Consider the following 14,579-nt stretch of genomic DNA (forward strand, 5'->3'; position numbering starts at 1 on the left):
GATGCTATTGACGCCGAAGTACACGACACATATGATAGATTGACACTACATTCGGGCGTATGTTACCATTTGATGTTTTACATAATTCATTTTCATTTTTGTTTAGCATCATGTTTTCTACAAGATTACAGGCAGTTATCCAATCTTGCCCTCTAACTCCAAGCATACCCAGTATATCATTTATAGATGAAGGTGTGCTAAGTTGTACACCATTTTTAACACACAAAGAGAGAATATGTAGAGCTAATTTCCAGTTATCAGAAGACATAGCACTCATTTTTGTAGATTTCAATGTTGTACTTTCTGATATCGTTGATTTATTTTCTAGTATATGAGAACGTCCCTGTGAGGCATGGTATAAACTGCGAATAGCTGCCGAAACTTCTACCTCTGTCCACTCCACTGATGGTATTGTACTCAAACAACGTATAGCCATATCCCATTGACCGGCTTGGCTAAATAACTCGGTTCCTGCTGCCATTGTTACTGGAGTTGGAGTGACATTTGCGAGTAATTGCAGTCCCCAATCCCATCGACCCTCGCGTGCCCATTTTCGTGCATAACTCACTGCAGCACGATTGCTTAACATATATTCATACTTAGACGGAAGTGGAAACGAGGCACTCTGAAGATGCAAAGGAGCTTGACGAACTGCCTGAGCTACAACTGGCTCATACAATAGTTTTTTCACCTCCTCCTGTGCCTTGTCACTCTCAACAGAGAAAAAAAGTGCCGTTCGTGCAGCACGACTTAATAGTAATGCATCTTGTTGACTAATGTTAGGCTGCACTTCTACCTCCTGTCGTGGTGGTTCTTTCAACTCATTACCCACTACTTCTTCATGTTTGTCATCAGTTAGTGGTAATGATGATGATGATAAATTTTTATCCAATACCTTATTTATGGGTATCTTATTCAGTTGTCCACGCATGTGGCAGAGAACTTCTGGGAGATCATCCCCAGAAGCTAGACGTTTAAAAAATAACAATACAACTTGTGATATCCACGCCGTTTCGTTTATGTGCGTAGATGAAGAAAATACAGATGAAGGATCTACTGAAACGCAAGATATTGGTGTTTTACAGCGTCCATTGTCCTTTTCCCCCATATATATATCTATCGAGATATAGATCTGTTCTTTTTTTTTTCTTTTTTTGAATTCTTTTAACTTTTGTGTTTTATTTATTTTTACCTTTTGTATTACCCTTCCCCTCTCTACATGAATGTCCTAGTAGGAAAAAAAAGAAAGACAAACGCAGACACATATATATACATATATATACAAAGAAAAAAAAAAAAAAAAACGGGGAAACCGAAGAAGAAAGAACTCTCAAAAATTATTTTTTCTTTCACTCCTGTCACTCATTTCTCTTCTTCAACTTGTATATACTACTGTGTTCATGTTTCGTGACGCGAACAAAAACATATTATATATATAAAGGAAGCGATATGCTTCTTGGAGTTCCCTAAAGACATATCTCTACTCTTTCCCCACTCCCTTTTTTTTTTTGTTTCTGCTCATATGGTACCTACTATATCCCTTTATGGGGTAAGAGAGAAGAGAGAGGAGAGAGTAGAGGAGAGGGGAGAATAATTCGTTCGCTTCTTTAATTTCCTTTCCTTTGTAATGCAGTTTTATCTACAAAAACAATATATATATATATATATATATATATATATATATATATATATATATTCATTTTCGCCATTTACGAACCGTACAAGTGCCGAGCAGAACGCTGTAGTGCCTTCTGTTGTCTTTCCTCCTCCGTTTCCTTTGGTGCTGGGTGTGTCATCTTAAATAGCAGTGATGCTCCCATTGCGCCAGCCGCAGGGGCGGCCCAATAAAGCCAAAGATGCATGAGTGGAATACAGTAACCAGCCGCAATACATTTAGTCAATTGAAGTGCAGTCGCAACAGCGGGATTAAAGGCACCACCAGAGATACCACCAACAGAGTAACCAGCCGCAAGAAGACACATACCAATAGCCAATCCATAGTAATGATGATTACGTTGTTTGGAGTACGCAACATGGAGAACGACAGTCACCAAAAATCCAGTAAAAAGGGCTTCTGCAATAAATCCTGTAAAAACGTATCCTGGCATATTTTTGTAAACCTGTGGGGCTGGCAAATGGCGTGGAAAACCGTTTACGATAATACCAACGACGGCTCCAAGAATACCGCCAATAACTTGCGCAATCCAATAGGCCACTGCCTCCTCCACTCGTATAGCACGAATAAGCATTACTGCAAATGTAACGGCAGGATTAAAATGACCACCAGAGATGTAGCCAAAAGTAAATACCAACACACACAGCATGTAGCCTTCAGCCACTGGAGCGAGATTACGTGTTCGATTCTTACCATTAATGGAACTAATACCGCAATTCACCTCCGCCATGGAAATGGTCATGACAAGAATAAAAGTTCCTATACCTTCGCAGATGAATCGTGCCTGGTAAGCAGATAACTTAATTAGAGGAAGTTTGCGGGCCAGATACGACCGCTCCTCCATGGACACTATTTCTCCCTCCATTTGTATTCCTCTCTCAGTGAAAAGGAGAAGAAAAAAAAAAAAAAATAGATTAGACTACTCTCTACTAGTTTTTCTTTTCCTTCCTTTTTGTATTTCTACAATGTGGAGAAACACAAACACGGGCAAAAAAAAAAAAAAAAAGACACGGGTTTGTCTTTGTCACCAGTCTCTATGTCTCGCGTAAAAAACCAGGAAAAAAAAAGAAAAAAAGGAAGAAAAAGAATCAACAATATCATACATATACATATATATATATATATATATATATAGAGAGAGAGAGAGAGAGAAAGAGAGAGAGCCATCCAGGGAAATACACCATTAAATAACAACCATCACAACCAACAAGATACGAATAGACATTTATATAAGAAAAAAAAAAAAGACACTTGAGGAATTTCCACCTCTCCTAAGAGTTCCGCTTCTCCATTAATGGGTTTTCATGCATAAGTTCTTTCTCTTGTCAATTCTAACTCGAACTAGACTCAATACCTGAAAAAGTGTTTCAACAATAACAAAACACACACATACACAGACACCAAAGAAAAGAACAATATACCTACTGAAAGAAAAAAAAATAAAAACTAAAAAAGAAAAATTCTTTGCTTATCTTGACTCTCCTAATCATTTTTTACTGCTGATTATTTTTACTTATGATTGTTCTTTTTTTATTTTTATTTTATTATTTTTTTTTTGTTGCTTTACACTTTGATTCCGTACTCGATCGCACTAAAAACCTACAAAAACCTCCTCTTTTCTCTACATACACCAACAACAACAACAACAACAAAAAAAAAAAAAAAAACACAAAGAAAGAAAACAGAAGGTTTTTTGTAGGTAATTGAAGAGGGGGGGGGGAAAGTCGTTATGCTAGTTGATTTTCTTCCCTTGGGGGTTCATTCGTCTGTAGTACTTCTGCGTCAGTGAGAGCATGTGTGTCCTCTGGTTGCGTAATCTGAGAGTATAGAATAGAAGCAAGCACAGATCCCACAAGTGGGGCCATCCAATAAACCCAAAAGGATGCCAACGGATCACAATCACCAGTGAGACATAAAGCCAATTGAAGTCCAGTTGCCGCAGCTGGGTTAAAAGCACCTCCAGATATTCTTCCAACGGCAGCAGAACCAGCTGCAATCGTCATTCCAATAGCAAATCCATAGAAGAAATTTCCGCTTTGTCTTGAATAGGCAACGTTAAGTACTACTGTAGCTATAGCGAAGGTATATATAAGTTCTGAAAAAATACCGGATGAAACATATAAAGGATCTACTTTAGGAACAAAAACTTCTGTACTTCCTTGAATTGCCATTGCCACCAATCCAGCACCTAATGCTGCTCCTGTTTGACATACCAAATATGCAAAAGTTCGCATAACATCAATTTTTCGTACTAAAAACACTGCTATAGTAACTGCAGGATTAAAATGTCCACCAGATATATATCCAAAAGTAAATACCATACACATAAACATAAATCCAATTGGAAGTGAAGTCATATTCGTTTCATCTTTAGTATCAAATATACTTTGGTTTCGAACGCTTACCAAAGAAAGAGTTAGTACACAAGCAAAAGTGCCAAATGCTTCCGCCACGTAAGATCCTAGTAAAGGATGTAGACGAACCCAATCAGGAACATAAAGAATATCAAATTCTCCACGGATAGATCGAAGAGCAGCTTGCTGCTGTGCATATAGTCGAGCGAGTTCTCTCGGGTCTAGTTCTTCAGAATGCAAAACCCCATCGGTTGTTACCTCCACTGTAATACCGGCCTTTTTGTTTATTTCTGCCCCTGAAGTATCATTGGCACTGCGTGAATCGGACAAGTTTAAAGTACTAAAACTGACCTTCTTCTGCGAAGCATTAGCACTTACATTTTGGCTATCATTACTTCTAGTGGGAGTAATGGCGAGAACAGAAACTGGCACTGGTGGAGGTTCCAAGTCATCCATATTTGCTTTCATTTCACGCGGTATCTGTACTTCATGCGGTGGCTCTTGCTCAACTTTACGTAGTTGCACCTGTGAGGGTGTTGCCGTCGTGATCCGCACTTCTCTCGTTGACGGCGGCATGTAAGCCTCATCCTCATCATCATCACAATTCAATGGATCCAAATGTTTGACTGGAGGCGGGGCCGCCGTTTCAGTGGCACGAGGAGAAGATGACTCCAGCTTCTGTTTCTGATCCTCGTCAAGGTTAGATGGACTTTTGCTCATTGCTATACAGAGTTACTAAGGAAAAAAAAAAAAAAGAAAAGCAGAAAAAAAAAAACAATTCAAAAAAGGGAACTCTAATATAAATAAGGAAAATCAGTTTGATATAATTGGTATTTTTCCTTTTTCTTTTTTTCTCTTCTTTTTTTTTTGCTTTATTTTCGTCTGAAAAACACATTTATTTAACAAGAACACAAAACTCTTCACCTCCCTCAACAGATCTTGGTTTGTTATTACCATCTGAAAAGACAATGAAAATCAACGAGGTGAGAAAACCAGGCAAAGTGTATTAGCCCTTTTTCTGTTGTGAAAGATAAACGTTGTTTGAACTATCTATTGTATACCCCAAATGAAGAACATGTTTCCGAACAGCTATCTGCGAAACACTAAACCATTTCACAGCCTCCTGACGGCCCTGAGGTGATTGATGTTTTGCCTTCATCTCGGCATAATGTGGATGAGACTTGAGTACAATTTTTGTTAACTCCGTAAAAGGCATAGCTGCCTTTCCTTCAGCAGACCATTCCTGCAACTGAGAGGCGGTAAGTCTTTCCAAGACATTTCCTTCAACAGATGAAGAACCATCAAGTAATATGAGATTTTTCTTCTTCTTTTCTTCCTCTGATGTTTGAGGAGTTATGGATGCAGTAGAAGAGACAGGGGCATCATTATTAGCAAGTTTAAGAACCCCATTTGGTTCTAACTTATTCTCAGTTACTACCACCACTGCTGCTGCTGCTGCTGTTCCTTCTTCTCCTGTTTCTAGTGGTATATTGTTGGTTTCTTCCAGTTTCTTCTTCTTTCTACTAGCAGCAACAGCAGCTGTACGTCCATCTGTCTTATCTTCACGTTTTGAACCACCCTGACGTCCTTCTGTAGCCCCATCATCAGAGAAATAACCGCGATGCATGTTACCATCATCATCCTCATCATCGTCAATGTAACTCCGCTTAAATCCCACATTACGAACATCAACGCCAGAGTACCAAGAAGTAGAAATGCCTTGACCGGGTTTTGCCGCTTCCGTGCGTTCATAGCGGAGGGCGTGTAAAGGCACATCAAGTGGTTTTGCATAGACCACACGAGTTGCAGTTTCACTCGTTTCCTCTTCTGTGGGAAGTGTGAGAAAAATACAGGACATATTTTCATACTCTGGCAATGGCAAAGAACTGAAACGAGGTCCACTACCGTCGGCTTCATCCTCATCTTCATCATCTTCGGTATCCTCGTCGGGATTCACATTGCGTAGAGTGGCCCGGTAAACCATTCGCCGCACACGCTTCCACGTCTTTTTAGATGTTTCCAATACATGTAGTGTTTTTGGTACCCGTGACTGTAGTTCTGGTGATGGGAGCAGTGAGAAGAGTCGCACACCGGTGGCTGCCTCTGGACTAGATACAATGGTGTATCGATCTACACTAATTGGTTTATCGTGTTGTTGTTCTCGTCTTGCTGCTCGACGGGCATCCTCCTCGAGGCGGTGCTTTGGCTGCACAGTGGGCACCACCTCCAGACTCTGCCGTATCATATTTGCCCTACACCTGTATATATATATATATATATATATATAGAGAGAGAGAGAGAAAGAGAGAAAAAAAAAGAATACATACTCAACAGAGAAAGATAGCATCATTATTAATACCACTTTAAAGTACCACGTATAATGGGTAAAAAAAAAAAAAAAGAATGAAGCATACAAACTCCGAGAATAACTTGTTTTCTCGGCGTAGTAGAGACGAAGATGATAAAAAATGCATGAAAATACCAAGTAATTTGGATTCCCAAGTTCCAGATGAATCAATACATAATAATATTTCCAGAGAGAGAGAGAGAGAGGAAAATACCTCATACTGTGCAGATAGTCTCTCATCTCAATAGAAACTGAACCTCAGAAATTTGAACTGACAAGAATCCCTCATGTCAAAAAGAAATTGCCACAGACAGAGATATCAAGAGATTAAATAGGAGAAAAAAAAAAAAAAAAAAAAATTTTTTTTTTTTTTTTTTTTTTGATTTATTATTTTGCTTTCTTTTGTAGTTGTTCCCTGTATTATCAGGTAGCAACAGAAACTCGTTTATCCACGCTACCACATACTTCCTCTAACATTCCTCGCAGCCGTGCCCATTCAGGGCCTTTTGTGGGTGAACAATGCAAGAAATGACATCCAGCCCGTTCTGCAGCCAAACGATCTTCTTCCCCATCTCCAACATGAATCCAATGTTTCATCGATGTAACTCCAGAGGCTTTAGAAGCCAAAGAAATTCCTCGCGCAGATGGTTTACCAACACCAACCCTATCAGCTGAGAATAAAGAGCCAATCAAAGGTTTATTACTATGTTGTTTCACCATCTCCTTTACAACAGAGACAAAACGATAATCGGCGTTGGTCAATATTGCTGGAGGTGTGCACTTAATCCCACGGGAATGTTTATGTCCTCTCCATTCTTCCAGTGCAGAAAGTGTAGGAAGTGCTTCAGGAAGCCAGCGGTATGGCTCCGGTGTTGCAAATCTTTCAAAAACACTTTTTAAAAATTCATTCCATTCAGGGGAATTACTTGACTCTTGCAAAACAGACATTACTCTCTTATCATAATTACAGAAGGCCCCATCGTCATCAAATGAACGATGAATAACGCGAGACCAGAAATCCAATACAGATTCCTCTGTAGTTCCCCCAATTGGCATCATTTTAGCTTCACCCAATCCTTGTGAAACCCACTTTGCACGATCATTTGTAAGTTCTGTCTTTAAAGCACGAAAAGCGTTTGCATCTAAAATCTCAATATTTATATTTGGCTCACGTATACCTTTTTTCTCCAGAAATTTTACCATGTCGATGGCATATTGATGACCTGCAGACGGGTGAACCGCGATCAAAGAACCCAAAAGATCGAATGAAACACCAATAGTAACTGCCATTTTCTGGTGAAGATGTAAACAAAAGAAAAAAGAAAAATAAAAAAGATGTGTTAACTTGGAGAAAAGAAAAAGAAAAAAAAAGAGAGTGAGAGAGAGAGAGAGAGAAAAGGGAGAAAGGTAAAAATAAGTTAAGTGAAGAAATGATTGAAGCGTTAAAAGAATAAAGGAAGACGTACCTATTGGATAGAAATAGGAGAAAAAAAAAAAAAAGCAAAGAAACAAGGTGGAGGGGAGGGGGGGAACCAAAGACCCCAATTCCAAAGTAAGAGGGGAAAAATAAAAACAATAAAAAAAGAAAAAAATTGTACCCAAGAAAATTTATTTTTATAGTGTTGAAGATTTGCAAGAAAACTCAAAAAGGCATTACAAGATTTGAATTACTAGATCAGATGAATAAGTTTGTGAGAATCCTTCAATGTCTCCTCCTCCTTCTTCTTTTTCCTTCCGTTCGACATTTGATGCATTCTTCTTAACCTTTCCATTCTCCTCTTTTTCTTTTATATTATCATTACTATTAACATCAGCATTTTCTTCTTTTTCCTCTGCTTCCTCTATCTCTTCTTCTTCCTCTCTTTCATATTCTTCCACTTCCACTACCTCATCATCTTCCTCTTCTTCTTCGTCAGTATGCGTACTGTGGCTACTGCTGCTGCTGCTGCTACTGCTTTCTCTTGGGTTTTCGCTAGAGGCTTTTACACTTTTCTTTTCTGCAATACGTCTCATTCGTGCAAACAATTCGGAGTCTGGTGGAATTTGTCGTACTTTCAGCAGACGCGCTGGTGGAAGGCCATGCATAAGAAATGAGGGACCGTAACGGGTGAAGTATTCGGAATCCTCAGGAACATGAACTCCAAAATTAGTAGAGAGATCAGGGGAATCTCGAAAATAATTCGTATCGCCACGTTGAAGTGCACTCGCACAACTAAGAACATCTCTTGTAACGACTGCTGCGAGGCGAGCACAACTTACATCCACATATCCACCAGCTCCAAGGATAAGTACTTTAAGTGATCTACGAGCTACTGCAATAAGTAACTCCCTAATTATAAATTGCATTCCACCTATACTAAGATTAAGAGATCCTAATGGATCTCCACAAAGAGCATCAGATCCACAAACAATAATGACAGCTCCCAACTCATCACCTACTCTCTGAAATGCAGAAAGAATGGCTCGACAAGCTAATGGAACAGCAAGACTGTCTGTAGATCCCTCTGGTAAAGGAAGATTCATTGTAAACCCACGTCCAATACCACCACCAATCTCATCAAGAGATCCTGTTCCAGGATATATTCCAATACCATAAGCATGAATAGATAATGTTAAAACTGAATCATCAAATAAAAATGCAGCTTGAGTACCATCACCATGATGAGCATCTATATCAACCACAATAATACGCTTCTTAGATGATGGAAGAAGACTTTGAATTTCCAAAATTGCAAGAACTACATCATTTATAAAGCAAAAACCCCCTGCTTTACCTTGTTTGGCGTGGTGTCTACCCCCAAACCAATGAATGGCTGCAAAACGTTCTTCTTGAGCAAGTAAACGAACTGCAGTTAAGGTTCCTGATAATGTGGCTTGAATTGTTCTCCACATACCCAGAAATGGTGCATTATCCCCTATTAAATTAAACTCTTCATCTTGTGCAATAGGCACGAGATCAGGCATTTGACGTGGTGGAGGTCTAGACTGTTGTGAATACCTTCTTGAGACAGGAGGTTGAATTTCATCTGCCCTAAAACGTTTGAGAGCAGTGGCTTCTTCATCCACATCAGACATGGTCTCACGAAGAGACAAATATCGTACATAATTTTCCTCATGGAATTTCGTCATATCTTCTGTCCCAACTACAGGGAGAAGATCTGAAAACCATTCAAAAACTTCACTTGAAAAAGGTTTTTTATTTTCCATATTTGTTTTGCATAAAAAAGGAGGACAAGAATAATGACGTAGCAAATCGGTGAGAAGGCGATTGCGCTCGTATGTTAAAGGCATAGCGGAAGCATCAACGTCTTGACCTACGATAATTACCACTGGTGGTGATCGCAACAACAATGACGATGGTTCCATTGGCAATGGTAACTGCTTGGCATTAACGGCACTGTCCACCATTTGGTGATATTTTTAATTGTGAACAAGAAAAGGCCAGTTTTTTTTTTTTTTTTTTTTTTTTTTTTTTTTTTTTGATGCTGTACTGAGTTATTAGAAGAAGAAAAAAAAAAAGAAAAATGGGTAAAGTAAAAAAGAAGAAAAAAAAAAAAGCGCATGGGTCAAAGAAGAAAAAATATATATATTTAAAAAACGAAAGAATGTGATTAACAAATGGAGTATTGAAGTGTAGTTATACCAGAATCGGGGTTCAAAACACATAAACAGTAACAAGGAAAAGGAAGAAGACTCTTTTCTCTTCTTTTTCTTTTTTTCTTCTTTTTATAAATAAACAAATATATATATATATATATATATATATATATATATATATATGCGTTTGCTGACAACTTTGTCAGTATCGTCTTCACTCAGTAAACATATAGCCCATTATAAATGGTGGAAGTAGAGAAACATTACAACCACCATGGCTGAAAAATCGTAATTATTCCATTTACCAATGAATGGGGGGAAAAAAAAGAAAAAAAAAAGAAAAGGATTCAAATTCAAACGAAAGGAAAAGAAACGAAAAGAAAAATTCGTCAATACAGTTTCAACATCTATAAGACTGTAGGGGAAGCAGAGAAATAATAATAATAATAATAATAATAATAAACAATACCACGAAAAGCAATCTGATACTCAGCCAACTCTATTTCTTTTTTTTTCCTTATTTTCGTTTTCTTTCTTTTCTTTTTTTTTTTTTTTATAAATAATAATCTTTTCATGGTTGTCTCAAATTTTTTTTCCCCCTTCTCTTTCTCTCTTCTCTATCTCTTCTCTATATCTCTCTCTTTTATTTTTCCTGGTTCATCTATAAATGAGTCGTCGTACTGCCTCATATTGTCTGCGTGCCTTCCAACAGCGCCATGCATTTTGAATGATCGTTGCCGCCTCTTCTCTCAGAATGCGTTGTTTAATAAGTTCTGTTGTCGCTCGGGCCGTACTTGTTGTGGTTTCACTATTTGTTAACAACGATGAGGAGGAGGAGGAGGATACCTGACCATAAATGGGGTTTCGTGTCTTTAGTCGACTCTTCCTATTATGGTAGGACTCTTCTCTATTCACACCACCGCCATTAAAACAATCTGTAAATGCGAAACCACTAGGAATTCGACTAAAAATAACACGAGGGATACCAGTATTCTTTTGTACATCATTTCCAGTTAGACGTGAGCGATCAGAATCTTTACTAATAATCATTCGTCGTGATGATGGGGCGGAATCATCTGTTACTCCATTACGACTACATGAATCTTCAGATACATGTGGAGTCAGAGAAATATTTGAATGAGGGTCAAGCGTTGCAGCTTGAGAAGAGATGGATATTGGGATACCGTTTAATTGCCCATTAAGGGCAGTAGCGTTATTATTATTATTATTATTATTATTATTATTATTATTATTATTATTATTATTTTTGTTGTTATCATTGTGATTGTGGTTGTAGCCTTTCATCTCCACATCTACTCTAGGTCCCATACGAAGAAGTGAGTTGTACCGCCTTTGATATCTTTCTTCAGAGACGCCATTACTGTTTTTATAATTTTCACTCTGCGTTGGTTTTTCTTCCATTTCGCAACATTCTTCTAAACCATTATTCTTGTTGCCTAATGAACTCTTTGTTGGAGTTTCATAGGTGATATGTGAAATCCCATTCACACTAGCCGTCTGTGGCATGATTTGTTTCTTTTCTTCTTTTTCTTCTTTTTCTTCTCTTGCCTTATTCTCAACTTCCATATTTTGTGCTAGTCCAATAGAAGCCGCAATTTCCCGTGGCACTCCCTTCATAATTTGCATATATTTCTGCTCCAAGTGTTTCTGAAAACTCAGAAGAGCGGAACGACGTGCTGCGAAAAAGGCCAACACAATCTCCCCTTTGTTTGTATACACTTTTGTGTGTGGTGGGGCTGTGGTGTTGGAGATACCACAATGCTCAGTGGAGCGATCACTACTTGAATGGAAGCGAAGTGTAGGGTTTTTACACTGTGGCCCCTCACTCACCGGTGAAGAAGTCGCCAATGATGATAAAGGAGAAAAAGAAGGAACATGTACATGGCCGCAGGGGGTTGCACGCCAATCACGTTCCAAACATGAGAGTTGTGCACGTGCAAAGGCTTGTAAAATGTGAATACACCGCGCCAATGATGGCACTGATGTTGTTGTCGTGTTAGTAGTAGTGTTAGTGGAGGTTGTTGATGTGGATGTCTGCAGGTCTGTTCGTGTGCGGCGGAATAAGAGGCCTTCACGTTCACATCGTGGTGGTCCCACTTTAGGCGTTGTCTGTACATTTATGTTTGCCGTACCATTATTATCATTATCACTATTATGATGATGATGATGATGATGTGTATGTTTTCTTGAATGCCGTTCAACTGCTGCTATTTTTTGTGCGAGTGGTGTATTACAGGTTGAGTTGATGATATGTGATGATGTCTGTGGATCCGATGAAGTGTTGACGTTCACTCTTGTTGTTGTTGTTGTTGTTGGAATGTTGTTTGTGTTTATTGTGTTTATTGGACGTGAAGCCGCACGTCGTTCCTCTCGACGATTGATAGTTGTGGTTGAATCCCACGCTGGCCGGTGTGGAGTATACCGAAGATGATGTGAACTCCCACGACTGTCATTTGTGAGAGTCTCCGACTGGTCACTTTGTTTACAGGGAAGTGAAGTGGCGGCAGAGAGACCATTCATATCAGTATAACGTGTTGGTCGATCTTTTGGTTGTTGTGGATATTTTCTATGTTGAAAGTGTTTGGGTTGTGTCTTTTTTTTCCTTCTTCGTATTCCATCTGTTTGTTGTTGTTCTCTTTCTTCTTCTTCTTCATTGTCATCTTCCAGTAGAGAAGGTGTGATCCCAAACGCAATCTCCACTCGACGTGGAAGTGTAGTCGTCACAATAATACTCTTTGGCTTTCCCGCAGCAGCTGTAAAAGAAGAAAAAGAAATACCCGCATTTGTTGTTGTTGTTGTTGATGATGATGATAACACAACAGGTGGTTTAGGCACACAACCACCATGCCGTAAACGACGTTTACATTCCTGCATTCGTCGCTGCAGTTCCTCTCGCCATGATTTCTCCTCTACACTCTGTCGCTTTACAGATGAGATCCAACGTTCACTCTGTTCATATCGATGCATTGCCGCCTTATAGGCTTTATTTTCCTCTAACCATTGTCCATGCATATCTAACACCCGTGAGAGTAAACAAACCGCCTCACGCCAACCAAGATAAACATCCAATACACGTCTTTCTAATCCTGGTATAGTAGTAGCGGGAAGTGCACTCTGATGTTGGGCTATTCGGCGGAGATTATTCCGCTGGGTTCGTCCATCGTATATACGTTTTTCAATCGCCTCCTCTGCTAAGCTGATAGTGGAAAAAGCCTCTTCCACACAACCTAGTTCATATTGAGTTTGGGCTAAATTGAAATAAGTGACTCCAATTGTTTCTACACCTAAAACTTCTTCCAACTGAAGAGCACGGGTCATACGTTGACCGGCTAATTCATACTCGGCTATTTTAAAATGATACAGACCAATATTATTTTCCACAACCGCCAAAGCGAGTTGTCGCATCTTCTCATGACGTTTTGTAAAGAAAGGAACACAAATCTCTTGTACACATTCCGCATCTTTTAAATATGGATCTTCCACAGATTGAATAAAACCTTTAGAATTCTGTACTATACATTCCGTTGTTTGAAGGAATGGAAACCACTTTCCAGTGCCTTTTTGCAGCATCCCTTCTACTTTTAATAACATCTGCAGTGCACGAGAGTATTGTTTCTTATTAAGAAAGTAAAGTGCCGTTACATTAGAGACTCGAATGTATTTATTCGTCTCTTGAGCCAAATGATCCTCCACATCCTGTAACTGTTGTGTAAAGGCTGTACGAGTGGCTTGATTCCTCTCTGTTGTGTGAAGATGTCTATGTGTTTTCTCCGCGAAAAGTATCTCGCGATCTAAACGCAGAATTGCAAGATGTTGTTGAAAGACAACGCCGGCGGCTGTTTCTATTGATTGCTCCAACTGCCGCAGTTCCTCCAGGCGCCCGCGCCGCTCGTCTCCTTCAGATGTTGACAACTCGTCCGCCTCAGTCATCACTTCTCTCGTGCTCTGTCGCGGAAGAACATCCGAATGCCGCATACGGAGATAATAATAATAATAATAATAATAATAATAATAATAATAATAATAATAATAATAATAATAATAATAATATCAATTACAAACAGGGAAATATACAAATAATGGGAAAAGGGAAAATCACACAGAGTGAAGAAGAAAGACAATAAAATGAAAAAGGAAAAAAAAAAAAAAACACGCACAGAAAGCTCCAAAACCGCAAGAAGCGAGAGTCGGTCTCTCTCACCTGTGTTACTGTTAAACACCAATTAAGGCACCAGATCTATTGTGTGTATTTACTTTTAATTGGATGGGTGGGTGCCAACTCCCTTGGCCTTTAATGTACAGATAAAAGGTGAGAGAAAGAGAGAGAGAGAGAGAGAGAGAGAGAGGCGAAAAAAGGAAAAAAAAAAAATTAACACTTGTATAGTGACAAGAGAAAGCAAATATACACACATACAGATATATACATATAATAAAGATATATCCAAAAGAAAGGAGTTTTTTTTTTTTTTTTCTTTTTCATTATTGTTATTATTATTATTTCTCTCCCAACTTGTGATGTAAGAATAAAAAATATATATATTTATTTATTAATAATAATAAATAATACAGGCGATAAATCTATCTC

The 14,579-nt window shown here is 38.7% G+C and overlaps 7 protein-coding genes across 7 annotated transcripts; all 7 read right to left on the reverse strand.

The window, feature by feature from the left end:
- Positions 1 to 4: 4 nt before the first annotated feature.
- TM35_000221080 (uncharacterized protein) lies at positions 5 to 1,108 on the reverse strand (the record flags this gene model as incomplete). Its single annotated transcript, XM_029027155.1, has 1 exon — positions 5 to 1,108. One exon carries the CDS (start codon positions 1,106 to 1,108, stop codon positions 5 to 7), a length of 1,104 nt encoding a protein of 367 aa, XP_028881375.1.
- A 601-nt stretch (positions 1,109 to 1,709) lies between these two features.
- Positions 1,710 to 2,540, reverse strand: TM35_000221090 (putative aquaporin-like protein; the record flags this gene model as incomplete). Its single annotated transcript, XM_029027156.1, has 1 exon — positions 1,710 to 2,540. The coding sequence occupies one exon, from the start codon at positions 2,538 to 2,540 to the stop codon at positions 1,710 to 1,712; it is 831 nt and encodes a 276-aa protein (XP_028881376.1).
- Positions 2,541 to 3,402: 862 nt separating this feature from the next.
- TM35_000221100 (aquaporin-like protein) lies at positions 3,403 to 4,749 on the reverse strand (the record flags this gene model as incomplete). The annotated part of the gene is made up of 1 exon (XM_029027157.1): positions 3,403 to 4,749. One exon carries the CDS (start codon positions 4,747 to 4,749, stop codon positions 3,403 to 3,405), a length of 1,347 nt encoding a protein of 448 aa, XP_028881377.1.
- Positions 4,750 to 5,035: 286 nt separating this feature from the next.
- On the reverse strand, positions 5,036 to 6,274 carry TM35_000221110 (uncharacterized protein; the record flags this gene model as incomplete). Its single annotated transcript, XM_029027158.1, has 1 exon — positions 5,036 to 6,274. The coding sequence occupies one exon, from the start codon at positions 6,272 to 6,274 to the stop codon at positions 5,036 to 5,038; it is 1,239 nt and encodes a 412-aa protein (XP_028881378.1).
- A 525-nt stretch (positions 6,275 to 6,799) lies between these two features.
- Positions 6,800 to 7,666, reverse strand: TM35_000221120 (uncharacterized protein; the record flags this gene model as incomplete). Its single annotated transcript, XM_029027159.1, has 1 exon — positions 6,800 to 7,666. The coding sequence occupies one exon, from the start codon at positions 7,664 to 7,666 to the stop codon at positions 6,800 to 6,802; it is 867 nt and encodes a 288-aa protein (XP_028881379.1).
- Positions 7,667 to 8,029: 363 nt separating this feature from the next.
- On the reverse strand, positions 8,030 to 9,784 carry TM35_000221130 (putative histone deacetylase; the record flags this gene model as incomplete). The annotated part of the gene is made up of 1 exon (XM_029027160.1): positions 8,030 to 9,784. The coding sequence occupies one exon, from the start codon at positions 9,782 to 9,784 to the stop codon at positions 8,030 to 8,032; it is 1,755 nt and encodes a 584-aa protein (XP_028881380.1).
- Positions 9,785 to 10,630: 846 nt separating this feature from the next.
- TM35_000221140 (uncharacterized protein) lies at positions 10,631 to 13,969 on the reverse strand (the record flags this gene model as incomplete). The annotated part of the gene is made up of 1 exon (XM_029027161.1): positions 10,631 to 13,969. One exon carries the CDS (start codon positions 13,967 to 13,969, stop codon positions 10,631 to 10,633), a length of 3,339 nt encoding a protein of 1,112 aa, XP_028881381.1.
- Between the last annotated feature and the right edge of the window lie 610 nt (positions 13,970 to 14,579).

The sequence above is a fragment of the Trypanosoma theileri genome, assembly GCF_002087225.1.
Source record: "Trypanosoma theileri isolate Edinburgh chromosome Unknown TM35_Tth_22_V1, whole genome shotgun sequence".
Classification (NCBI taxonomy): domain Eukaryota; phylum Euglenozoa; class Kinetoplastea; order Trypanosomatida; family Trypanosomatidae; genus Trypanosoma; species Trypanosoma theileri.